The following is a 26,364-nucleotide window of genomic DNA, read 5'->3' as shown; positions in this document are numbered from 1 at the left end:
GGGCAGCGGGGGAAGCCAGTCCCAGGGAGCCGCCTGGCACTGTGCTCTGCCCCTGGATGTGTGCCAGGCTGTCTGAGACAGCCCTGGGGGAATGAACGAACTGCTCTTCCTTACCCAGCTCCTTCCACGGGAAGAAGATCCCCCGTGTGCTTCCCTCACACAGTCTTTGCAGGGTGGCTGCCTCGCTCAGCTTCCCTCGTGTGGGGGTGGGGTGCAGGAGAAGATGAAGAAGACGGACCCTCAGGACCAGGAGGAGCTCCTCCACCACCACGGGGAAACCAAGCCCCGGAGCAGGGACCGGAAACACCGGCTCTCCGTGGTTCAGCAAGTTGGATGTAAATTCGAGCTAGTGGTGTCCACTGAGGCGGGCTCTTTGTGAAACACCCCGTGCCATACGCAGGTGCTCCCCTGCAACTCTCCAGTGGGCAGACTGGGCAGAGACAGCTCAATACCCCTCTGCCCTTGGACAGTGGCTGAAGACACGGCGCCAGACACCCCGGCCACAGCCACAGCCACAGCCACGATGCACGTTGTGCCCTTGGAAACACCGGGCAGCCAGTCGCTGCCCGGAGGCGCCCAGACAGACTGGCAGGCGGGCAGGCGAGCAGCAGGTGCAAGCGGCCAGGACCCGGAGCACGGCCCGCGCAGCCGGCCGGGCGCCCCCTGGAGGTCAATGGGAGAGGGGCGCTGGGCGCGAGCCGCGGGGGTGGTGGGGGGCGCGGGGAGGCGCCCAGAAGCTCCCAAACGGACGCGGCGGCTCCGGGCGGACGCAGGGTCACGCCAAGGGCCGAAGGGACGCACAGGCGGGCAGCCGCCCCAGAAAGCTCGGGCGCCTCCCGGGCCGACTCTCGCCTACAGCGCGGGAGGGGCGGGGGCGCAGAGGCGGGAGGCGCCGTCGGGGCCCTCCCCTTGCCCCGCCTCCCGGTCAGCGCCCTTGGCCGGGGCGCGTTGTTGGTTTCGGGTTGTCAGGCAGCGCGGCGGCGGCGGCGGCGCAGGAAGGCTTCGAGGGACCCCACGGCGGCCGTGGGGGTGCGGCTCGGCCATGCCCGCTGTCGCGACCTGAGCCCCTCCATCCGCCGCAAGCATGAAGGACAGCGGGGACTCCAAGGACCAGCAGCTCATGGTGAGACCCCGACAACCTCCTCCCCGCCCCCATTCATAGCAACCCCCCACCCCAGAAACCCAGCCTCTGAGTTGGCCACGGTCACAGCAGTCCTGTCCCCTCACCCCGACTAAGGTCAGGGATGGGACTGTCCAGAGCAACTTTCCCCCAGTCCTGGATGTCAAGAAGGAAGGTATCCCGGCCATCGTGCTGAAAAGTCAGCCTAGCTTCAACCTCACTCCCCCCTTAAACCTTCCCACCAGGGGACCCCCTCCCATCCCTAAAGCTGTGTAGATGGGTCTCTGGGGTGAGACAGCTCTCTGATCTAGAAAAGCCAGGGGGGCAGGGAGAGCCAGAGCTCCCTGAGCCAGAGCTACCCTGGCGCTGTGGGGTTGAGAGTTTAAAGGGATTGGGAATCACAGATGGGCAGACAGGAGCCCAGGGAGCCAGAGTTGCTGGCATGGGGTTGAGAACAGCTGGTTACTGGGTTTCAACACAGATGCTGCCCGTTATTCCAGAGAAGTGTTGGAAACAACCAAGGTGTAGCCCCTCCCTGAGCTCTGGGGTCTGGGACAGATGAAGGGGTGTGAGTGGGGTTCTCTGGGGGCAAGTAGAGACTAAAGACAGACCCCTGGGGACGCCTGGGTGGCTCAGTGGGTGACGGATCTGACTCTCGATCTCAGCCCTTTGTCTTGATCTCACAGTCGTGAGTTCAAGCCCCACACATCCTTGTCCCAGCACAGGACAGGGATGGCAGGTCCTCTCCCACCTGTGGGGTTGGGCCCAGGAGGCCGGTAAAGATGATCTGACAGTCCGCAGAGGTCCCTCAGAGAGCGATGTTCTTACCTGGTATGAGGGTCCATCAGTGATGCCCATACTTCCAGCAGGCATTTCCCCTTGGTCTGCAAAAGAAATGCACTCCCTTGTTCTTTGGGGAGACCTATGCCCAGGATGAAGACCCACCAGCTCTTACCAGCTGGAGAATGGAGAGAGGCGGGAGCACCTCTCCTCTACCTGTGCCGGGTAGGAATGCAGTCAAGGGTTGTTAGGAAGTCAAGGTGCAGCCCCGTCATGCCTCCAGCCAGGCCTGCAGCTTCAGGAGCCGTGCATCACTCACAGATGCACACACAAGCTGTTCCAGTGCCAAGTCTCCAAGTTCAAAGCCCTGGGGAGCTGCAAGTGCTTAATTTGGACGTGTGACTGATGCAGGCTGGAGAAGCAGACCACTCTCTCCCCTGAGACTCTCCCAGAGGCCCAGCTCCTTGGGGAAATTCATACACTCAGAGGGAGCCGTATGCCGTGGACCTGCTCCCCTCCACCTGGGCGGTGGCCTTGAACTGCTGAGTTTTCCTTAAGACCAAGGATGCCTGGGATGGTCACACAGGGGAGAACCCAGGAGCCTTGCCCAGGGGAATGCTGGGGTCCTCTCATGCTTCTGTCTGACCATCCTGGCCCTTGTCTTCTAATCTCAGTGTGTGGCCTTCCCTTCCAGGTGGCACTCCGGGTCCGGCCCATCAGCGTGGCAGAGCTGGAGGAAGGAGCCACCCTCATAGCCCATAAAGTGGACGAGCAGGTACATGGGGCTGTGGCCGGGAGCCACAGGGGGCACAGAGCTGTGCTCACACGTGGCAGGGTGGGCATCTGCTTAGGGGGTGGGGGCAGGAAGGGTCCCCGTGGCTTGCAGCATCACCTTCCCTCCATCCACCGAGCTCTGTTGTGTCGCTGATGACATTGTCAAGGAAGCCAGGGTTCTTCTTCCCAGAAGCCTTCCCAGATTGATCCAAGGAGAGCCGAAAGCTTCCCTTGCATGGGTGGGCCCTGAGCTCTCCAGTCCAGCCCTTAAAGTGCCACATACCTTCCATGTACCTGTGACAGGATGTGCCCCACTTAGCAGGTCAGCTACACATGGAGCATGTCTGCTGCCCACGGAGCGCATATCTCCGAGGTCTAGAGCTAGAGCCTAACTCCGGTTCAGATTTTGCAAAGACTGCTGGTGTTTTGTAAAGTCTCAGGGTGTCCGTTTGCTCTGTTGGTCCTAGAGTCACCGTGATGTGGTGGGCAGGGCGAGTCTCGCCCCCATCTGTGCAGGGGGCAAATACGTACCAAGTGTCCCCAGCACATGGATCTGGAGACCACAGTGAGCAGAAGAGATCCCACCCTCGCCTCCGGTACCTTCCTGATCGCACAGGAGACAAAGCACTAATCAAAGCATTAACCCCAGCAAGGGCTGCAGAGAAACGTGTGGCGCTGAGAGGGGTTGAGTCAGCACAGGTCAGGGAGGGTTGCCTTAGGAGGTGGCGCTTGAGGTAAAGCAAGAGAGGAGATGGGTACTTTGGGGGCTCACGGAGGGAGACCCTTCAACCAAAGGGCCTGGCAGGTGCAAGAGGCCTGGGTGGATCCAGCAGGAGGGAGAGGGCCGAGAGGTGTGAGGTGAGGCGGGGGGACGTGGCAGGGGCCAGACTGCACACGCTTGGACCATGGCCAGGGTGACTGTCAGGGTCAGCAGTGAGGGCGCAGGTGCTGGGGTGCGGGTGGGCACAGTGGCGGGGACAGCTCGGTGGCTGCTGCTCTTGGCTTCTCCTGAGTGTCGGGGCTCATCAAGATGGCAAGGTATGCCGGTGAGTCCGAGAAGTCCAGGGGCAGTGCCCCATGCAGTGAAGGGCACGCAGGAGCACCTGCTGGGCCCAGGTCTGGGGCTCCAGGGCTGGACTCAGGAAGCCCAGGGGCGGTGAGAAGTGAGCTGGAGGCAGCCCGCCCACCTGCCCCTGGGCTCCCTGAGGGACAGGTGCCTCCTCCAGCCTCTTCCCTCAGCTCTCCTGGGCACCACAGAGCCTACTGGTGTCAGCCTTCCACTTTCTCTCTTTTTTTTTTATTTTTTAAGATTCTTTTATTTGAGAAAAAGAGAGGGAGAGGGACAAGCAGACCCTGCGCTGAGCAGGGAGCCCACGTGAGGCTCAATCCCAGGACCCCGAGATCATGATCTGAGCTGAACCAAGAGTCGGACTTGTAACCGACTGAGCCATCCAGGCGCCCCCCTCCACTCACTCTCAGGAAGGGGGAGCCTTCCTCAGAGACCTCGGAGAAAGCCAGGGGTGACTGCGAGGACCCTAGCTGTCCGGGTAGGCTGGGCAGGAGTAGGGGCAAACACACCTGACATCACACAGGATGGGCTGTGCCGTCGCTAACTGGGTGGCCTTGGACGGGTTGTTTCTTGGAGCCTCAGCCGCCTTGCCCATAAGTGGGGGTGGCAACCGTAATGCCCTCTCAAGAGCGTCTTTGCGGGCTCATGTGTGCTCAGCGCTTTCCCAGTGCCCGGCACACGGTAGGAGTTTAATAGTTGTAAGTGGACATCATCAGCTAGTGACTGAAAGCTCCCCAGAGCTGCTGCGTTGGCCGACAAGAGGGGCCAGCCTGATGAGCCAGAAGCCTTCCAGGCAAGGACCACTCCCCATCTGTCCTGTTTGTCCCCAAGAATATCAGGTCCTCAGGGCGGGGACAATGATGGCTCTCTTCCTCCGCTGCTCCTGGCTCCCGGCCGGCGCGGGGGCTGAGAGGTATTAACTGATGTTGATAGAAATGCTCTGGTCTGGGGTACAGCCCACTGGGTGCCCACACATGCCAAACAGTGGCTCCTTTCTGTCCCTACAAGTGGAGAGGGAGGGTCTGGGCTGATCTGGCTCAGCTGTGTCTCTGAGAAGGTTCTGGACTGGGCAGTCCTAACAGGGCTGCTTCTTTGTCCGCTGAGAGTGGCAGGGCGGGTCGTCTGAGTGGCGTGGGCTCAGGGCTACCAGCATAGCCTGTGGGACAGTGCTGGGCTTATGGCCTCGAGTGCCTTCTGTCCCCAGTGGGTTCAAAGATGGCTGTTCTGGCCCACATTTTTGGAGCAGCCACAGCAGTTGGCAGGCTGGGAACCTCCTAACACCCCCATCTGTCAGCTGACAGAGAAGGCCCTTGCCAGTAGGAGGTGAGACACAGGAGCCCAAGATGCAGAACGGACAGCCTACTTCCCTCGAATCCCATTCTGACCTGTCTGCTACCCCTAGACCTCTGTCCTTCACCAGCGACCCCCCACCAGTTTGTCTGCAAACCTGGCCCTCCCGGCCCTGATGGAGGTGGGGGATACAGGCTGTTAGCCTCGCTGACGGGCCAGCTGGTGGGTTAGCGCTGCTCCTTCCTCCTGAGGTCTGGAGCCTGGAGGGGCAGCGCGGTGACTTAAAGAGTATCCCAGGACACCACGGCCTTGGAGTCTCTTCCTGGGACAGACACAGGAGGGTCCAAGTGGCCTCACAGCGATCAGCATCTTCTAAAGCAGACGGGGTTGGAACCAAGAGTTGCTCTGTCCGCATTTCTTTCCTTCGCCCCCTTCCTCGTGGCAGTCGTGGCCCGGGTGGCTCAGTGCCACAGAAAGCCTCCCAACCCAGCTTCTTCTGGCCTCCAGCTCTGGGCTCTGCCTCTTGTCTCGGTTGGGTGGGTTACTTTTCCCCTGCTGGCATCGTCGCAGGCCTGGGAGTGAGAAAGGCCAAGTGTCCCCCAGGAACAGAGGCCGATGTGCCTGGATTCTGGGGAAGTTGGAGGGCACACGTTTGTAAAGGGGGTGGTCTGGGTGCCTTGGCGGACTTGTGGTCTGAAGCCCCCCTCTCAATCCAGGACCAAAATCAGACGATCTTTTTTTGGCACTTTTTGGAGGCTAATGTAGGCTCAGTGCTTCCAAGTGCCTGGCATATAGTAGGGGCTTAATAGATGTTAGTTTATTTAAGGACTGAGGTACAGGATGGCTTCGAGCCTAGAGGTGAGTGACACTCGGCCCACCTCCTGCTTCCTCTCTCCTGAGTCAGGGGGTGAAATGGTCACCTCCCCACCCGTGTGTTCTGGGAAGCCTGTGGCCAGCGCCTGAGGTGGGACTGCACCTGACATCAGACCCCTCGGGGACGCCATCCATGACCACAAAGGGAGGGCAGGTGCAGGCCCAGAGGCTGCGGGGGTGGGGGAGGGGGTGTCTAGAAGTTCCCGGGTAGAAGCAGCTCCATTCCTCCCTCCCACGCCCCGCCCCCAACCCGGCCCACTGCCTGCTGACCCTCCTCCCAGCTTTCCAGGCTGTTTACCTACAGGATTTAAGTCACCTGACAACATGCATAATCCCATAGTTAGACATTGTCTGCTCCAAGTCCCACTGTCCCCTGGGCTCCTGGGGTCCCGTCTGAGGAGCTGTGCCTGGGGTCCCCAGGCCCTGGCAGACCTCCAGCCTCTTTGTTCTCAACAGAAGACAGGGTAAGAAGAACTCTGCCCAAGGGCTGTTGGGAGGCTTTCTGGAGCTAGTGAGAGGGAGAAACCCAGCCACACACACAACTCCCATGAAAGAGAAAGAAAGCATAGGGTGGGGTGACAGGTGCCGAGCGTCAGACATGAGTACCCCGGGGGGGACGGTGGGGGGCAACCCACCTTCACCCCGCTTCCCCACGCACCCACCCTCTGGAGGCTTCTCGGCCAGCCCATCGCCCCCGAAAAGCTGAGCCTGGCAGGAAGTGACAGGGAAGGGATCCAAGGGCTCCCTGCCGTGGGCTGCCCCATGCCCAGCCCTTCCCTAGCACCCCCGCACCCTTCCCTGCCCCAGCCCACCACTTATCCACTTTCTCCCATTCTGGATACTTCCTATAAATGGGATTTCCCACTCCATGGTCCTTCATGTTTGACTCCAGTCACTGAGCAGCATGTTTTCAATGGGGTGGGGGTCCCTACTTCTTGGCTACTGTGAATATGGCTGTCAGAACGTAAGGATCCCCAAACCTCGTGATTGGGTGGGTGCGAGGCAGGTTCTAGTTCAAAAGGCAGATCTGTGTGGCCCCAATTCCCCCAGAGATGCTCATTTGGTGAATCTGCGTGGTGCTGGGAGTCGGCCTCTCCCACACTCCTTGGGGGTCTCCGATGAAGGTGTCTGCAGAGACACAGCCCCATCTGCAACCTCGAGGCCATGCCTCCCCTCCTGCTGGGCCTCAGAGCCCTCGGAGTCCTGGAGGCCTGTGGGGGCCTGGCCAGGTACAGCTCTGTGCTAAGCAGCCTGCTGGGCCTTGGTGGCTTTATGAGCTCAGCAGGCTCCCGTCTGGTCCTTTCCAGCGAGCCTGAAGGGGACACCTTTCTTGGGATCAGAGTCTCCAATTCTTGAGCACTCATGGGCGAGCACATTTACAGTTAGAGATATGACCGGCAACAAATTCTCCTTCTTAAAGAAAAAGCAAACAAAACCCCGGAAGCAGCCTCACAGGGGTGACCCCCACCTGGAGTCAGGCTTTCATCGGGCTCTGCCTCGTTTCCACCCTGAGGATAAAGGGGCTCCTGCAGGCTCCCTGGACCGGAGATGGAATTTCTGAGACCTGGGCCTTTCCAGATACTCATTCTCCACTGGCGCTTCCTGAGTAGGCTGGCAGGGTTGGTGTGATTTCTTTTTTCAAGGCAATGGCCCTGTTGACCCTCCCTGACTTCCAACTGGGAAGAACGTGGGACCCAGAGAAGAGATGCAGTTTCCTCAAGGTCACACAGCATTGTTGACCCTAAACCCAACTTGGGGCACCCCTTTCCTTGGAGATCTTCCCTGCCATCCCTGGAGGCTCCAGGAGGAATGATCTGGGTTGGAGGGTGTCAACTGGGGGCGATTTTGTCCTCCAGAGGGCATCTGGCAACGCCATACCTGGGAGCGAGGCATGTCACTGGCCTCTGATGGCCGGTGACACTGCTAAGCCGCCTGCCGTGCACAGGACAGGTCCCCTCACAGTGATCCAGCCCGGAGTGCCAGTAGTGCCAAGACTGAGCCACCCTGGCCTCAAAGGTCTCGACCTTTGCAAGCCAGGAAGAAGCCAGTGGAAAGTGCAAAGCTGATCAGAGCGCCAGCAGCTTACACGGCTGTGGCATGTAGCAGGAAGAACGGTTAGGCTTTGTTCGGGGTATTTCTCACCTAGGAGATGCTGGGGAGGAGCCTGTCCGTCAGGGGCATAGAGTTTACAGATGCCCTCCCCCCCTGAGGCACCCTACATCCCTCTGGATCTCAGATCTCAGATCTCGGGTTTCCGGGCTTAAAGTCTGGAACTATGGAAACGTCAAAATCTGCACTGAATGAAGAACCGGTCTGAGAGGGAGGCGGTGGGGGGGGGGCGCTCTGCTGAGTCAGGAGGCCTGGCCCTTGGGGGCAGAGCCCACCTTCCCTGGTCCTGGCCCTGCCCCCTGCCCGCCGGCCAGCCTGGGGAGGCCCCTGTGTATAGGGTGCGATCCAGTCCCCACTGGATCCCCTCCCCCAGTCCCTGCTGAAGCCTCCCAGGGGCAGGTGGCCAGCATGCGGGGGCGTGAACATTTACGATGCTGGGACTGTGAAAGAGAGCCCCCCACCCCCGTGCTGAGTCCACCACCTGGGGGCTGGGGGAGTGGCCTCTCGAGGCCCCGCCCCCTCGGGTGCCGACAAGCCCCTCCCCCAGCAGGTGCTCCTGCCTTGGGTATTGTAGGGTTTGCGAGGCTGACATAACCAAATACCACAGACTTGGCGACTTTAACCACAGACATAGATTTTTCGACCATCCTGGAGGCCAGAAGTCTGGAGGGTCAGCTCCTTCCGAGGGTCCTGAGGGAAGGGTCCATCCAGGATCTCTCCTTGGCTTGCAGTTGGTTCTCTGGGCCCTATGGCTCTTCAGGTCCTCTTCCTTTGATGTGTGTCTGTATCCACGCATCACCTTTCCAGAAGGACACCGGGGTCATTCCACATTTAGGGCCGACGCCACTCCAGTGTGACCTCGTCTTACCTTCGGTATCTCAGCAATGACCCTGCTTCCAAATAAAGTCACACTTTGAGGTTCTGGGGGGTTAGGACCTCAACATTTGAATTTGGGGAGGACACGGTTCACCCCATACCAGGTGCACATTGGCCCAGCCAGGCTGCTTTTGGTTCGCTCATCTGCTCGGGAGGCAGGGGTGGCCGCCTGGGTGATGGGAGCCTGGGTTCTGGGAGCAGACAGCTCTCAGTCTGGCCCGCTCTCTGCTTGGCTGTGCAGTTTTGGGGCATTAATGGTGCGATTCTCATTACAGTGGAGGGATCTTGGAGTGTCTGGGGGAAATGTGTGCAAAGCACTTAGCAAGGCGCCTGGTACACACAGAGCTCCCCCAAAGGCCGCTTTATTCGGAAACATTCCCCAGGCGCACGCGTGGCACCGGCCAGGATGACATTTAGGGGGTGCATTGGAGGCTACACAGGGGCCGGGGACAGCATGTGCTCCCAGAGGGGGCCCAGACAGCTCACCCCTATAGCCGTCTTGGGCCCGTGCTCTGGAGATTCCGGGGGTGAGAACAGGAGGGAAAGTCCCTGAGCTCTCCTCCCAACCCTGCATTTTCACAAGATCCGCCCCCTCCCCGGAGATTCTGAGCTGAGAACTGCTGCCCACCGCCTGCCTCTCACCCCCGGCCTTGCTCACACTTTTCTCTAGAATGTTCCCCTCACCTCACATCTGTCTGCCAACCCCTGCTGATATGATCCTTTAAGACTTGGTGCTGGCACCGCCTCCTCCAGAAAACCTTCCTATAGTGCTTCCTGCAGAGTCAGATGTGGGGAAACTTCATCTCACTTTCTCTCTCCCTGGGCCTCGCTTACTGGCTCGTACCTAGAAGCTTCCCCTGCCCTGCACGCCCTCTGCTGCTCTCTGGGGTGGCAGCCCAGAGCCCCCTCCACCCAACCCTCCCTGGCTCAGCTCCAGTTCACCTGGCCGAGGGGCACAAGGCCCTCATTGTATGGTAGGGTGGACAGGGATGGGGGTGATGCTCGGGAGGTGGGGCGTGGGCTGGGGACCCAGGCAGATGGAGACCCAGACAAAGACCTCTTTAAGAGGGGTCACGGCAGCTGTGCGGACAGTGTACTGATTCAGGAGCCCGGATATCAAAGGAGCCCAATGTCCAGGGTGCCATGAACTTGGCAGGGCATGGAGGTTGTTTGAAGGTGATCCGGGGTGATGAGCATTGGTGTGGCTGCTCACCCTCCCCTGCACCCAAGGTCCCCAGAGGGCCCCCCCAGCTGCCAGCCCTGCCCGCGTCAGCAGGAGCGCTGGCGCCCGAGGGGTGAGAGCTGGATCGGCTGGTCGGGCTCCTGTTGCATCCCACCGGGACCCGTGCCAGGGGACTCAGAGGCAGCGTTATCTTCGTTGGGGTCTGAAACTTAATCAGGGCTTATGCTGCTGGCTTTAGGGCCAGAGACAGGAACTGGATCCTGGAGGAGGCTGATAGGGCACTGGGGCTGCAGCCCTGAGGCAGTGGCGGGGACAGGTGGGCATGCCAGCTGACAGCGGCAGGCCTAGATGCCCTGCACTCAGCTCACCACGGCCACCCAGCCTCTGGCAAGCAGTGAGGGGGCCCAGTGGGTGGCCTTATTCTTTCCCTGCACAAAGCCCCTACCCAGCCATCTGGAGCTGTGCCCCCTAACCGGTTTACCTAAATTACCAGGTTGGACGAGACTTCCGGGTGAAACTCCTGGGGCCAGGCCTCCTGGGGCGAGGCCTTACCTCTTCTCTCTTCCCTTTTCTATGAGAATCCCTGGAGTGGGCTCTGCTGGGACCCCTGAGGGTCTTAGACCCCTCTACATGCAGCGAGCACGAGTGTGCACCTACTGCACATATGCAAGTCATGAAGGAGGGGGCTAGACATCGGCACACACCAAGCGCCGAGAGGAGTCGGTGGGAGTCCCAGACTGGGACCCTGTCCAAGGGGTGTACCTCTTGCTTGAAAGGGGTGCATCAGAGGGATCCACTGTGGATCTCCCACCCCACAGAGCCGGGCTGGGCTCCAGCCTGGCCTCCTGCTGCCTCGCCGTCCGTCAGTCCCCTCTGTCCCTCAGGGTGACTGCCCCCATGCCTTGTCTGTACTCAAGCCCTTTACAGGGCTGTCCCTGGCCCCTGCTCCTCAGTCGCTGTCTGTGCCACCTGGGGTGACGCTGGGACAGCACATCCTCCTCAATGCCTGGCCCTCTTCTAGGACTCAGTTTGCCTCTTGGGTCAGCATCTCATCTCCAGAGTCAGATTAGGTAGGGACAATGCACACAGTGGGTGCTGACGCCACACCTGGGTGGGGGCACACCCTCCTACTGCCACACCCACCACGCACGGCCCCAGAGGGAGCAGAGAGAGCAGAGGGTATGCGTGACAGCAGGTTCACAGTGGTGCACAGAGAGCCCAGGACCCAGACCGCCTGGACTCCCGGCCCCACTGTTTCTTAGCTATGTGACTTCAGGCCTCGGTGTCCCCAACTGGGGATAATGAATTCCTGTGAAGATGAGCTATCATTATCACGTATCTGGAGGAGGGTCTGGGTGTGAAGACACCCACTCCCTCTGTCCTTACCCCCTGCGCTCCCTCTGGGAGTGGAGGGCACCATGAGGCCATCACGATGGCTGCGACCACCGTCCGGCCCTGGAGCACAGCTGAGATTTGATTTGCCCTCGCTGTCCAGCATGAGCCCAGGTGCTCCCCAACACAGAGCTGCCTCTCGGCGGGCATCCTGATGGGATGGCTGGGGCGGAGAACAGGGACCCGACCTGGAGGCTCAGCTCCCGAGGGGACTTGGGCAGGCACAGAGCCTGTGGCATCCTGGTGGCTCCCTCCAGGGGGTGGGGTGGCCCGTCACCCGCATCACTGCCGCTGTCCCTCCTCACTTCCCTGTGAATGAAGACCCTTGGGCATTTAATATATGCCCGGTGTTGTGCCCACACACACCACACACGTTATCTCACGGGCTCTTCATAGCCCGCGGGCAGACAATACTCCTGTCCCATCCTGCGAAGGAGGAGACCCAGGCCCAGGCAGGCTAAAGGGGTCATACAAGGCCACTCTGCTAACAAGAGTACAATGGGTCAGGCGTGCCTTGCCCTGACTTAGCTCTTCCACCTTGTCCTAAATCCCCCCGACTCCAGCCCTCCCGCGCATCTTTGAACACCTTCTGGCCTTTTCATCCATCTGGGCACTGTCTCTCCCCACAACTTCCCCAGGCCAAGAACCTCGGGCCAAGGCCCAGCCTCCTTCCTCTGTACCTTCCCTCAGTCCGGGACCAGGCTCAGCACACCCAGGACCCCTGAGGCCAAGGGAGGGGCAGAATGGAGCTGGACGTGGAGCAGGCTTCGAGTTTGTTCTGGAAAATGGGTCCCTTGATCATCCTCGGAGCACAGGAGGAGCCTGGGGAAGTGCTGTGCGTCTCCTTCCAGCCCCACACACAAGCACACGGAGCCAGAGGCCCCCACCCCTCAGGGAGGGGAATCCAGGATGGCCAACCTGTTCCGTCATCCTACCTTCCGACCCCTGGCCCCTCCTTCCATCCACAGCTCAGGCTCAAGGCTGCAGGGGCCTTGATAAGTCGCCCCGAGCGCAGCCCACTTTCCTCGCCCCTGCCAGCCCTCAGTCAGTGGCTCTCTGCTCCACCCCTGGGTCTACCCACTGGCGGAGGCTGGGGTGCGGGGGTGAGGGAGACCAGGGGCTACAGACTTTGAACCCAGGTCCCAGGTTTTCAGTCCCAGTCCCCCTGCTTGCTGGTATGTGAGCTCGAACAAGTGACTTCTTTGGGCCTCGATCTCTTCACCTGTCAAGTGGGAACAATTATGGGCCTTACCACCTGGCCTTGGAGTGGGGGTTAAGTGAGTCCATGTGTCGAAAGTGCTTACAGCAGGTCCTGACACACAGTAAATGCGTCATAAATGCAAGTCATTGGTACTGTTCCTGCCCCTCTGGTAGAGGTGCACAGGGCATGGTGTTGCCTTTAGAGGGAGGGCCCCCCCCCCAGGTCTGGGACCCCCCCCCCAGGTCTGTGGCCTGGGGTCCCTGGCACTCTTGGCTCCTGTAGGGCATTGTCAGTCGATAAGGAGGCTTCCCTGTGGGGTGTCCAGAGCCAAGCCCCCAGATCAGACACCCCTGCGGAGCTGACGGGGTAGGGCTGGGCCTGAGGCTCTGGGGCCTGCGGCTGCTTAGCTTGCCCCATGTCCTGGGTGAGGAGAGCTGAGGCCAGAGTTGACATCGGTGTGGGCCTCTGGCCCCGTGGTGACTGCCAGACGCCCCCCCGCTCGGGGACTTTTGCAGATGGTGGTTCTCATGGACCCGATGGAGGACCCCGACGACGTCCTGCGGGCACACCGTTCCCGGGAGAAGTCCTACCTGTTTGACGTGGCCTTTGACTTCACTGCCACCCAGGTGGGGGAGGGCCTGGCCCTAGGGACATGCAGGAGCCCCTCTCCAACCTTTGAACCCCACCCTGAGGAGACAGCCCTCAGGGGACCCTGCCACTGACTCTCAGCCCTCCCTCCACCGCGAGCTCGCTGGCTTTCCCCTCTACCACATCCTCATGCATGCAAATGTGCCTATATGGCTTACACCCAGCCTCTTGCACGGGCACACCCGAGTCAGTGGGCAGATGCTATCCGTGTGGAACACCCCCAGGCTGGCCTCCATGGGAGCTGGAGGAGGGCACGCGAAGCCCATCTGGTGTGGGGAGGAGTCTCGGGGAAGCTGACACCCTCCCAGGGACCCCTGTCTTCCCCATCTGGGGGGTGCTCCTAGGAGCAGATGTGATGCGTCCTCGGGGGGGGGGGGCTGGGAGCCAGTTGTGGGGGCAAGTGTCTCAGGTGTCCTGAGCTCTTTTTAGGCTGGTGTCCCCCATGGGGCGAAAGCAGAGACCTCCCAGCCCCCATTCCTTGCCCCTACTCCTTGGGCTGAGAGTCCCAGAAACAGAAGCTGCTTATGCTGGGGGCCAGGACGGCCGGTGGGCATGTGTGCTCTGCCCCACGTGTACCTGAGGCCCCTGATGGGTCTACTTTTCCCGGCAGGAGACGGTCTATCAGGCCACTACCAAGAGCCTCATCGATGGCGTCATCTCTGGCTACAATGCCACTGTCTTCGCTTATGGCCCCACAGGTGACGGAGGGGCCAAGACCATGGGATGGGACAGTATGCCCCATTTGTCCCCCTGGAGCAACAGGCCCCTGACCCTCCATCAGAGAGAACTGCTCTGGCCCCAGCTGAGGCCAGAATCAAGCGTGTATCTGATCCCAACGCCCGCAGGGTCCTCTGGCCCCAGCGGCCCCATCACCAGCCAAGAACGCCATCCTCCCTGGCCCCTCCTTCCTTGGCCATTTGGGAGGTACCCAGCCTTGAGGCTAGACCTAGATGTGCCCGGAGCTCCTGTCCAGCAAAGCCGGGATTCTCGCCCCCACCCTGCTCACCCCCCACCGTGTTCTGCCCCAGGCTGTGGGAAAACCTACACCATGCTGGGCACAGACCACGAGCCTGGCATCTACGTTCGGACCCTCAATGACCTCTTCCGTGCCATTGAGGAGACCAGCAACGACATGGAGTATGAGGTGTCCATGTCCTACCTGGAGGTGAGCCTCCCCTGACCGCAGCGTAGGCAAGAAGCCCCTGGGACAGCCGCACACACGTTGTTGGTCCCACTCTGCAAAAATCTGAGGCTCAGAGAGGTTACACTAGGCCAACATCACACAGTAAGTGAGGGGCAGGGATTCAAACTCAGGACCCCAGACCTTGAAAGCCAAGCTCTGCCTATTTTGCCATACTTCAAAATACCCTTGACCCTGAGCAAAGACCTCGGCCACCCTCCCAAACGGCTCAGCGCCTAGCTATCCTCAAAGGCCCCTTCCTGAAAGCTGTGTCTGCCCTGCCCCGCCACCTCCAGGCACGCTGTGGGCATGGGTACAGGTGAGTCCTGCATGCGTGCACAGGCCTGAACCTGCCAGCCTTTGATCCCCAGCCTTGGCCCCCAGCGCCCACCCCGTGGGAGCGCTCCCGCCAGGCAGCAAGGAGGCATCAGCGGTAGGAGTGTGCAGAGGCCGGAAGAGGCAGAAGAGCCAGGGGGCTCCGTGCCACCTGGCTCCTGGCTGCCCCCGCTCCGTCCGGGAGCTGATAATCTCCTGGGTGACAGCTCAGGAAGGGCAGTGAGGCGTTGCTGCTAGCCACACTGCTGCAGCCAGCACGGCATTGACTCAGCCAGCAAGATGCCCTTGTGGGGGGCGGTGTAGCGTAAGGGTTGCCTGGCAACAAGCAGGGCTGGCCATCCGTCAGGTCCCTATCTTCTGCCCAGTGCCCAGCCCTCCTGCAAAGGGAATCCGCTTGGTTCTGAAGCTTTCTGTATCCCAAGTTCTGGCAGCCCAGTGTTTCCCTGTGGATGCTGAAGCCCTGTTACCCCCGCCCGATAGAAAGGAGGGGGTCTTTCTCCTTAACCAGAGTGTCCCTAAGAGGAGTCTGGAGCTCCCAGACTGGGGCTCAGGATGTGGGAGCTCCTGTCCCCGTCTTGCTTGGGAGGGATGGGGAATCTGGTCCCTGTCTGGACCTCCTGCCCTTAGTCTCCCCGTCACACCTGTCCCCCGCCCCTCCCCCACTGGCACCATCAGATCTACAATGAGATGATCCGGGACCTGCTGAACCCCGCCCTGGGGTACCTAGAGCTGAGGGAGGACTCCAAAGGGGTGATCCAGGTGGCTGGAATCACCGAGGTCTCCACCATCAACGCCAAAGAGGCAAGTCTTGCACAGCCAGCGGGGCGGTGGGGAGGGCCGTTCACTCCTGTGGGGCAGGAGCGGACAGAGGACAGCAGGCAGGGAGCCGCTGCCCGCTCGCCTGGGGCTGGAGCTGGGGCAGACACAGAGAGTCCCGTATCCAAGCAGGGGGCTCTCACCTGCCTCCGTGCCCCTGGCTGCGCTCACCTTGGGGGGACGAATGAGGCAACCGGCCTCCAGACTGCCCCTCACCCCACCCGGGCCCCTTCCCAACCTCCAAGATGCGGGATGTGGGGTCAACCCCATGGATCCCCAAGAGAGGCGTCCTTCCCACCCACCCCCCCCCACCCAGATCATGCAGCTGCTGATGAAGGGCAACCGGCAGAGGACCCAGGAGCCCACGGCTGCCAACCGGACGTCCTCCCGCTCCCACGCCGTGCTCCAGGTGGCCGTGCGCCAGCGCAGCCGGGTCAAGAACATCCTGCAGGAGGTGCGGCAGGGCCGCCTGTTCATGATCGACCTGGCTGGCTCTGAGCGCGCCTCCCAGGTGAGGTCAGCTCCCCCAGCACTGGGGAGAAGGGTTTCTGGGGGGCGGGGAGAGCGCAGGGATGCTGACCTCCCCGCGTCCGCAGGAGATCACGGGGGAGGCCATCCTCGGCAGGGTGGGGGTGAGGGGGCCCCCCTGGGTCAGGGACTGAGGAGTGTCCCAGAGGAGCATGACGGGAAGAGGGGGTGGGTATCGCAGCTCTCTGTGGGAAAGGGCGTGGGGTGAGGAGTGTTTCTTGGGGAAGGAGATGGACTGCCCTGGAGGAAGGCCAGGCAGGTGAGAGTGACTGGGCCAGATGAGGAGCTGGGATGGGGGACACAGACGCGCCTGACTCCGGGGGGCGCCCTGCCTACCCCCTCGAGGAGAGAGGAAGGCCCATCACCATCTCTCAAAGCATTTGTCCCTGACACTAAGCCCTGCTCCCCTGGCTCTATGGCCTCAGCCCCAATGTGTAGGCCCAGGTCCCCCTCCTTTAGGCAAATTGGGAGGTTTCACGGTCCCCCAAGGGATGAGGCCGGGTGATGTCACTGCTAACAAATCCAGGGGACAGGCCAGTGGCCAGAGAGAATTAACAGGGTTTCATGTTCCAGCCTGTGAGACTGGGATTCAATGGGGCAGGGGGTGTTCACGAAGCACCCCCTCTCCCCGGGGAGGGCCTGAGGCTTCTTAGAGGGACACAGTGGAGCAGCCAGGGAGAGGGCTGTCCCTGAGGCCCCAGCTTTGGAGGCCCAGGCCCAGGCAGCTCTGAGCAGAGCCTCCTCACCCTTGCCAGTGTCCCCGCAGGCCCAAGGGAAGGAGAGGAGCCCAGCACACTCACACGTGCACGCTAGTGCGCTCCCACACCCTTCCCCCTACACACTCACACACGCACACATTCTTTCTTCCACACACGCACCACACTCATTGCCTCACATTCTCTCTCTCTCTCTCACACACACACTTTCCTCATATTCTTTCCCTCACATTCTTTCTCTCTTCCCCCGCATCCCGAACACTTCCCACATATTCTCACACACAGAGACACACACACACACACACACACACACGCACTTCCCTCCTTCCCCTGAAGCCCAGGGCACGCTGTGGAGCCGCATGCCCGTGCCCACGCCAGCTCTCAGCTGCCAGGGAGGCCTCAACCTCCTTCCACGTCATTCTTGGCACCGCGGGGCCAGCCCCTGAGGGAGACAAGGGCCAGGCTCCCAGCCCTCCTCAGAAGCAGTCCGCCACTCTCTTCAGAGGCCTTCCGGTTCTCTCGCCTTCTCGAACGCCCTGGATGACCCCAGGAGGAGGACGAGCCTCGGCCCTGGGTCACCCCCACGTTTCAGAGCCCGGAGGGAGGGGGAAGGGCTCGCGGCCCCCGGCGGTGGTGAAGCCTGTCCCCTGCCCCACAAGGCCACTTCTGCCTCCGCTCCCCTCCCCAGACGCAGAACCGCGGGCAGCGCATGAAGGAGGGCGCCCACATCAACCGCTCCCTGCTGGCCCTGGGCAACTGCATCAACGCGCTGAGCGACAAGAGCAGCAACAAGTACATCAACTACCGCGACAGCAAGCTCACCCGGCTGCTGAAGGTAGCCCCGGGCCGCCCTCACCAGGGGGGGGCTGCCAGATGGGGCAGATCAAAAGACAGGCCACCAGGGGCGCCCGGGTGGCTCAGTCGGTTTCAGGCCATGACCTCGGGGTCCTGGGATCGAGCCCCGCATGGGGCTCCCTGCTGGGTGGGGGGCCTGCTTCTCCTTCTCCCTCGGTCCCTCCCCCACCAGCGCCGCTCGTGCTCTCTCTCCTTCCCTCTCTCTCAAATAAATAAATAAAATCTTTAAAAACACGTACAGACCACCCAGCTACGTGAGAATTTCAGATAAACAACAAAATTTGTTTCAGTGTAAGTATATCCCATGCAACATTTGGGACATACTTATACTAAAAAAAAAAAAATCATTCATTGTTTATCTGACATTCAGATTTAACTGAGTAACCTGTATTTTACCTGGTGAACCCAGCCAGAGTGGGCAATAGGGAGGGAAAGGCGTTGCACCTGACCACCCTCGCACCAGGGCTGCAGGGCTGAGGGAACTATGAGCCACCTGGATTTGGGGTTCCGGTGGACATCGGCCTCAGGGCTCACAGGGTCTGCCATTTGGGGTCCATCCCTGGTTGGGCTTCACCCAACTCGCTCCTTTCTTCCCGAAGCAACCCCAGGCATGGGGGAAATACTGTTTCCATTTTTGAGCTTCCCAAGGGCCCATGGTAGTAAGTGCTGGAAGACAGTCTACGGTCCAGTGTCACCGGAGCCCACCCTCAGCGGGCCGCCATCCGTGTGCCCATAAGCTGGGAGGCGGGGACGGTGGCACAAATGCTGCCACTTTTAAAAGCAAGGAATTCAAGTCGCTCTGTTGCTAATCGTGGGAGCCGAGGCTTTCTCCCCACTCGCCTCTCCTGCATCCAGGGCTGTTCACGGGGAGCAAGGGAAGGGGTGGCCACAGGCCACATTCACCCGTCCTACAGTGCTCCCCGTTCCCCCATCCCTCACTGCAGCCATAACAGCAGTGCCATCAGCTGTCAGAAATGGGGAGTCGGGGGGTTACTTGAGATGCCAGAGGGGATGGGACAGGGGAGAGCCCATAAGGCACCTTCCCACGCTGGTCCCCAGCTGTCACTGCGGCCGCCTTTCCTCGTTCTCTGGTATGAAAGGTGGGAAAGCGAAAGCCCGTAGGCCCTGACCGGGATCAGATACTTGAAATATTCAAATGGGAATTTGGGAAAGAAACCACAAGTGGGAAGAAGGAACAGAAGGAGGGGGGATATCTGGACCCAGGGGAGTCCGTGTGATGCTCGACACCAGCACCAGAGGGAATGCGTCTGTGAGGGTGCGTGTGACAGAGCGCGCGAGAGAGCACAGCCTGGGAGGGGCGGCAGGGTCCTGGGGAGGTGGTCGCTGGCTGACTGCAGCCCGCCCTCCCCGCCGTCAGGACTCCCTGGGCGGGAACAGCCGCACCGTGATGATCGCCCACATCAGTCCCGCCAGCAGCGCCTTTGAGGAGTCCCGGAATACCTTGACCTATGCTGGCCGGGCCAAGAACATCAAGACCAGGGTGAGGTCCTTTCCCGGCTGAGACTGAAGTCTGCCATCCCACACTCCACTCTCTCTGGAGCCGGCCACTGTGGCCCTGGCCTCCATCCCCAGACCCATGTGGCCCCAGGCCCTTCTCAACTCCTTCGCTCTTCAAGCAAGGCCAGACTCCCCACGCTCCCATCTCGCGGTTTAGGGAAGCGAGACTGAAGGAAGTGAAGTGACTTTCCAGATGGGCACGGAGACCAGAAGTGGCCCTGGCTGGCTTCCAAACCCATGTAACGCCTTTGGGCAAAGGCGTTAGAGTCCCCGTCACCTGATGTAGGAAGCTTCTCTTGACCCGTGCAAGGGTGGGAACAGACACTCGCCAGATAGAACTTAGGAACCCTCCCGCAACACTGCCCCCTTTGCCAGCCACTGTCCCCGGGGCTTTGTGTGTTATTCCAGCCCTCCAAGAACTTCATGGGAGCAGGAGACATGTCCTTGAATAGTGACAAGTGAAGCTAACAGTAGGTGCTGAGGCAGCGAGGAAATGGGGAAGTGGGGGAGGGCTGGTGGGACCTGGTGGAGCTCTTTGGGGACTGTCGGTGTGGCTGTGTGACAGTGGGATTCTGAGAGATGGGAAGGACACTCTAGAAGGAGGGGGTAGCAATAAGCGTAGAGGTTCCAAGAGCAGGAAGGAGATGGCATCTGATACAGCTGGAGACGACAGCACAGCTCCTCAACCAGAGCGGAATGTTCCTGGTGGAGCAGTGACGAAAGGAAAATTGAGAGAGGCGCCTGGGTGGCTCAGTCAGTTAAGCATCCGACTCTTGATTTCAGCTCAGGTCCTGATCTCATGGGTTGTGGGATCGAGCCCTGCCCTGGGCTCCCCGCTCAGCGTGGAGTCTACTTAAGAGTCTCTCTCCCTCTCCCTGGGTTCCTCTCCTCGATCACCCACTCTCTCTATATCTCTAAAATACATAAAATCTTTTTTAAAAAATGAAATTTGAGATAGTGGTGGGCCCAGGCAAAGGAATTAGAACATTTCTCCCGAGCAGTAGGGAGCCACTGAAGGTTGAAGAGCAGAAGCAGCAGCAGAAGTGTGGGTCCGGCAGAGGCATGGAGTGCGATAGGTTTAGGGGTTGGAAGCCAGGGGCACTGTGACTGTCACTAGGAAGACTAGGAGCAGAAAGAGAAAGAAGACCCTGCAGGCTGGCCCCAGCCTCTGGGGTGACTCTACCTGCTCTGCCCCCGCGGTGTGCTCCCCACAGGTGAAGCAGAACCTGCTCAACGTCTCCTACCACATCGCCCAGTACACCAGCATCATCGCAGACCTGCGGGGCGAGATCCAGAGGCTCAAGTGCAAGATTGATGAGCAGGGTGGGCGGGGCCAGGCCCAGGGCCGGCCGGAGCGGGGTGACATCCGCCACATCCAAGGTGTGTGCATAGATCCGTGCTCCTGCGGGCCCGTCTCGGGCAGCCCTCCAAGCCTGTCTCACATTGCTCAGGGGTCAGGTGGTGCCGGGTTCAAATCCAGACTCGGGCTTTTTCTGGGCCGGTAGCCTTGGGCTAATCATTCACCCGCCCTGAACCTTCTATTTCTCAAGCGTTGTATACAACAGTGGTCTCTGTTTCAGAGACTTAACATTGACTAAGAGTCGGTGAGATCACATGAGTGAGAGACATGTGAGCGCTTAGCTGTGTGGGGGGGGGGCGGCACTCTCAGGGCCGTGAGGCTGTGCCCAGCATCACTGGAACGGGTACCATTCTCTTGTAGATTTGTGTATTTGCTATGGATGGTTTTCCCACAGATGGCAGTAAAGTGTCCAAAGGCCACCTTTTATAGTTGGCATAAAGGTTCTGTAAGGGCTAGTGGATGCCCAGGTCATACAAGGGACCTGGGGATCACCCGTGGACCACACCCAGAAGACTCAGTGTGGAAGTAAGGTGTAGGAGGAAGTAGTAATCTAGGAGATCTTTTGGGTGGTTTAGGAAGACAGAGATGAGGGAGAGCCCCATGTAGGCCCAGATTTGCCTGGCCTGACCCTCCCTCCTCCGCTGATTGCCTCTGCCCCCATCCTCTGGGCAGCCGAGGTCCAACTGCACAGCGGGCAGAGCGAGCAGGCCGAGATGGGACAGCTGCGGGAGCAGCTTATCAGCGCTTTCCAGGAGCAGATGGATGTGCGGAGACGCCTGCTGGAGCTGGAGAACCACGCCATGGAGGTCCAGATCGACACATCCCGCCACCTGCTCACCATTGCCGGGTAAGCAGACCCTGCCCCGGGGCCATCCAGGTCCCACCCCGGACCTGGACAGAGGGTTTGGGAGCTGTAGCTGCACACTGTGCCCCTGTGGCCTGACTCCCTTGTCTCCCTGGGGTGGGCTCACGGCAGCTGGGAGCACGAGAAGTCCCGCAGGGCGCTCAAATGGCGGGAGGAGCAGCGCAAGGAATCCTACACCAAGGACGACAGCGAGAAGGACTCCGACACGGGCGATGACCAGCCGGACACCCTGGAGCCCCCAGAGGTGGCCTCAGCCCGGGAGAGCATTGCCGCCCTGGTCGGGGAGCAGAAGAAGCTGCGGAAGCAGAAGGTGCCTGGGGCTGGGGGCGGGGGGGTGGTTTCAGAAGGGGCTGGGGGTGCGGTGCGGGAGGGCTCAGCCCTGGGAGCTCAGGCCTCAGATCTTCTGTGACCTCGCTCAATTCCCTCTTTGTGCTTTGCTTACTCATCTCTGAAATGGGAGTAGTCGTGGTGTGGTCCTTCGTGGGGATGTTGGGGATTAAATAAAAGCCTTTTGCATACCAAGGATTCAAATAATGGTGGTCAGTATTTTAATTAGGGCTTTCCAGGGATCTTGTCTTTCTGCTCTGGAGGGTACACGCAGACCAGGGCTTCAGGGCATGGTGATGAGCCCTGAGGACATCAGGTGGGCTGGAGTGGGGCAGATACCCACAGAGCTGATTGCAGGGGCAGGCTGTGGCCAGGGTGGCACAGAAGGTGGGCACAGAGGGGTCACTTAGGAGCCCTTGGTTTCAAGGGTCACTTGGTTTCAAGGCCCAAGACACAGCTTCGAGGGTTAGCCCCAGAACGGGGCTTCAGCCCAGAGGGAGCTCGGGGGCTGGAAGGGCGCGGACAGCTAGGAGGATGGGTTTGGGGGTGCAGGACCCGCCCCTCGCCTGGTGCTGACCCCCAGCCGCCCTCAGCTGGCGCTGGAGCAGCGCTGCCGAGAGCTGCGCGCGCGCGGCCGGCGCCTGGAGGAGACGCTGCCGCGGCGCATCGGCTCGGAGGAGCAGCGCGAGGTGCTCAGCCTGCTGTGCCGCGTGCACGAGCTCGAGGTGGAGAATACGGAGATGCAGTCGCACGCGCTGCTTCGGGACGGCGCCCTCCGCCACCGTCGCGAGGCCGTGCGCCGCCTGGAGCAGCACCGCAGCCTCTGCGACGAGATCATCCAAGGCCAGCGGCAGATCATCGAAGGTAGGCCCCGTGCGTCCCAGACCCCAGGGCCCCCCTCCACCCGCGGAGCCTCCCAGGGCACGCCCTGAGTCCTGCCCCTGCCCCGGCAGACTACAACCTGGCCGTCCCGCAGCACCTGGAGGAGCTGTACGAGGTGTACCTGCGGGAGCTGGAGGAGGGCAGCCTGGAGCGGGCCACCATCATGGACCGGGTGGCCTCCAGGGCCCTGCAGGTGGGAGTGCGGGCAAGCCTGGGCCTGGGCAGGAGCACCTGTACTGATGGAGGGATGGATGCCCCAGGCAAAACCTGCGGGTAGCTGGGGTGGGGATGGAACCAGGCTGGGCACCCCAAGGAGTTAGCTCCCCTTCCTTCTTATCCCACTCAAAGCTTTGCCTTGCCTGAGTAAGGTGCCCGTCCCAGGGCATTCTTCTCTGGCACTGGTCATTACCCAGAGTCTGAAGGTCAGGGTTGGCTATCTGAGCTATCCTAAATGGTCCCAGATGCCCTCCCAGGAGACCAGACCATCCAGCAGTGCCACTGGGGATGCCTAGCAGACCACAGTGTATCTCTTGTGATCCGGAGCGCAAGCCCACTGCTCTCTCCAAATTCCTAAGCCCCATTACAGCCCTGGTCACCTGGTGTGCCTGTCACCCCGTGCTGTGCCCTGGTCCGGTCCAGGACCAAGTCTTCTGACCGCCCTCCCCCCCGCCCCCTTCCCTCCCCAGGACAGCTCCTTGCCCAAAATTACCCCAGCAGGAACCGCGCTGACACCAGAGTCTGACCCAGAGAGTGTGAAGACTCTGAGTTCTGAGGTTCAGCGCCTGCAGACCAGCATCCTCCCCCCGCTCGGCATGGACAGGTGAGGCCAGAGACCACCTCCGGCCAGTCCTGCCAGCTTGAGCCGCCACTTGCTGGGCTGTATCCCAGGGATGCCAACCCAGACTAGGGTTCCCTGGGGAAGATGGGGCAGGAACGAGAAAGGGAGGTAGTGGCACAAGTCTGGAGCCAGGACGCCTGGGTTCTCCCTTCACACAAATAGCTCTCCCCTGGGGTGGAGCCGGGACCTCAGTGGGACCAGCCAGGTCAATAGCCACCCACCCTCCTCTGCCAACCTCAGTGAAGCCAACCGCGTGTTCAAAGCCAGTCCCCGGGCCTGGCAGGTGAAGAGCTCCTCTGTGCCCACCCCGCCCCCCATCCAGATCGGTGGTCTGGTGACCCAGGAGGTGAGTACTGAGCACTCCTGACCCCCGGGTTCCACAACTTGGGGGGTGGGGTTGTGGCGGGGACACAAGGTACACACCCAAGGGTTGGGATGGAGGGTCTCAAAATGACCCTCACTCCTGAGGTCCCGCTGTCTCTGCTGAAGAACACGAGGGGTCCCTGCTGGGTCTAAGGCCTTTCTCTTCTCAACCACCTCCCCCGTAGGCCCCCACTCAGGACAGCCTGGTCAGCCCGAGCAGCCGGATCAACTCTTCCCCCGAGAGCAGTGAGAATCTGTCAGAGATCCCCTTGTCCTGCAAAGGTGTGCCCCCTGCCAGCCCTGTCAGCATGAGCCCAGCATCATCTAAACCGTTCGGCTCACCCAGCCCTCCTGCCCTGCTGACTGCACCCACGCCTTGGGTGCCACCCAGTCTGGAAAGAGGCTCCTGTGCCCAGAGGGGATTAACCTCCTGCTCAAGGACACACGGAGCACTGAGGGCACAATCAGAAGTCAGAATGGGGCATACGTGACAGTTAGGATCCTGCCCCCGCTCTTCCCACCCAGCAATAATTCTAAGAGCAAATACAGACAGGATCCCTACCCCCTAAGCCCATTTTCTCGATTAATCCTCACAGCAACCCTGTGGGGTTAGTTTCGCCACCCCACATTCATTCACAGATGAAGGTAAGGGTCCAAAACGTGCCCCAAGTTTCTTGAATAGCAAGCAAGTGGGCGTGCTGGAATTAGGACCCAGGCCCTCTGATCTGCCTTGGCTGGAGAAGGGGTGTGGGAGGGGGGAGATTATATGTGGTCTGGAGCTCAGGTTAGGTGCTCCTTCTGTCCCGCTCCAGAGAGGAAGGAGATCCTGACCGGTACGAAGTGCATCTCTGTGAAGGCTGCTCGGCGGCGCTCTCGGGCTTTGGTCCCCGAGGGGCGCCACCTGCTGGCACCTGGTGGGGAGCGCAGGAGCCTGTCCCCGCACTCGCCCAGCGAGGCTGAGGATGCACAGCCGCCCGGCCCTCTGGCCTGCAAGAGGCCACCCAGCCCCACGCTGCAGCACGCTGCCAGTGAGGACAACCTGTCAAGCAGCACAGGCGAGGCCCCATCCCAGTCAGTCGGGCACAGTGGCGATGGCGCCGGGCCCTGGATGCGTGGCCAGAAGAAAAGCCCGGGCAAGAAACGGGAGGAGTCACTAGAGGCCAAGAGGAGGAAGCGGCGGTCCCGGTCCTTTGAGGTCACGGGGCAAGGGGTGAGACAAAAGACAAGGGATGGGGTGTCTGCATCCCTTCGTTGTGGATGGGGGCCTGGGGGCCCCTCCATGCCTCTGTCTCCCAGGCTGGCATAGGGGGTCAAGGGGGCTGGCATATAGGGCGGACCCTTGTAGCAATACCATACAGCTCTGACTCACCTCCCTGTTCTCCAACCAACACAGCTCTCCCGCCCCAAGACACACCTCCTGGGGCCCCGTCCCATGGAGAGCATCTCGGACCATAAGGTGCCAGTGTGCGGACACCCAGCACCTGGTATCCGGCATCTGGGGAAGGTCATGCTGCCTTTGGCCAAGGTCAAACTCCCTGCAAGCCAGAGCGCAGGTCAGTACCAGCAAGGGAGGGAATGGGAAAGGCGGTGGCCTTGGCCAGCCCAGGGAGGAGGCATGCTGAGCTCCCTGCACCGAGGGCCACTCATTGCTGGAAACCAGGTTCTCACAGAATATTTGTGGGACTGGCATCTTGGGGTCATGCCCCTAGGGAGTTCAAGGCCACTGGGTGACCAGAGAGGGAATGAGGAATTTCTAAACCCCTGCCCCTGCCCTTCCCCTGTCACAGGTCCTGGGGACTCCTCACTCCTCACTGTTCCCTCCAACGCAGCTGGTATTTCCCGACGGGCTGCCCGGGGGCCACGCCTGGCTCACGGCACAAGCACCCATGGCAAAGACGGATGCTTCCGGCATACCTGAGGGGTATGGAACAGCCCTCCTGCCCCCAAGCCTGGATGGGGTGGAGCCGAAAATGGGAGATGGCGGCTGGGCAGATGGGGTCCCCTGCGAGCAGGAGCTCAGGAACCCAGAAGGCTGGGGATCCTGAGACCCAGGAATTATGAGGGTGTCTGCCCAGCACCTCCATGCTTTCAGTGCCACTGGGGACGGGAGGCGAACTCAGGAGGCATGGCCAGAATGACAGGACTTCCTGGCCTCCCAGCTCTGGATAGAACCCTGTTGCCAAAACCCCGTAGAGACCTGTGGCCGGACTCAGCCTTGGAGATGGGGAGGGGTAAGGGAGCTGTTTGTGGGAGGGGCCCCTGGGCCCAGAGCTGGAGCAAGGAAGCCATCCTGGATGGCTGGGGAAGGAGCGGACCGTCACTTGGTGCATACCATGGCAGAGGAGGGAATCTGGTTTTGTTACCTGGCAGTGTAACAATAAAATCCCATGTGGGTCTTGACGGTTCTGTTGGAAATGAGACCTTGTATGGAATGTGGAGCGGCCAAGACTGATTAAGAGGCAACC

At 60.8% G+C, this 26,364-nt stretch overlaps 1 protein-coding gene across 1 annotated transcript; it reads left to right on the top strand.

The window, feature by feature from the left end:
* Positions 1 to 734: 734 nt before the first annotated feature.
* Positions 735 to 26,314, top strand: KIF19 (kinesin family member 19). Its single transcript, XM_004749025.3, has 20 exons — positions 735 to 1,123; positions 2,595 to 2,675; positions 13,183 to 13,293; positions 13,926 to 14,013; positions 14,344 to 14,480; positions 15,507 to 15,632; positions 15,964 to 16,158; positions 17,580 to 17,726; positions 19,125 to 19,247; positions 20,479 to 20,644; positions 21,297 to 21,471; positions 21,601 to 21,799; positions 22,410 to 22,680; positions 22,770 to 22,891; positions 23,385 to 23,518; positions 23,777 to 23,882; positions 24,085 to 24,181; positions 24,712 to 25,109; positions 25,293 to 25,452; positions 25,687 to 26,314. Exons 1-20 carry the CDS (start codon positions 1,085 to 1,087, stop codon positions 25,815 to 25,817), a joined length of 3,006 nt encoding a protein of 1,001 aa, XP_004749082.1. The 5' UTR covers positions 735 to 1,084; the 3' UTR covers positions 25,818 to 26,314.
* Positions 26,315 to 26,364: the final 50 nt, after the last annotated feature.

This window comes from Mustela putorius, unplaced genomic scaffold (genome assembly GCF_011764305.1).
Source record: "Mustela putorius furo isolate JIRA1106 unplaced genomic scaffold, ASM1176430v1.1 tig00000873_pilon_pilon_pilon, whole genome shotgun sequence".
NCBI lineage: Eukaryota > Metazoa > Chordata > Mammalia > Carnivora > Mustelidae > Mustela > Mustela putorius.
The sequence above is the reverse complement of the archived record's forward strand: the minus strand, read 5'-3'. Positions and strand labels throughout refer to the sequence as shown.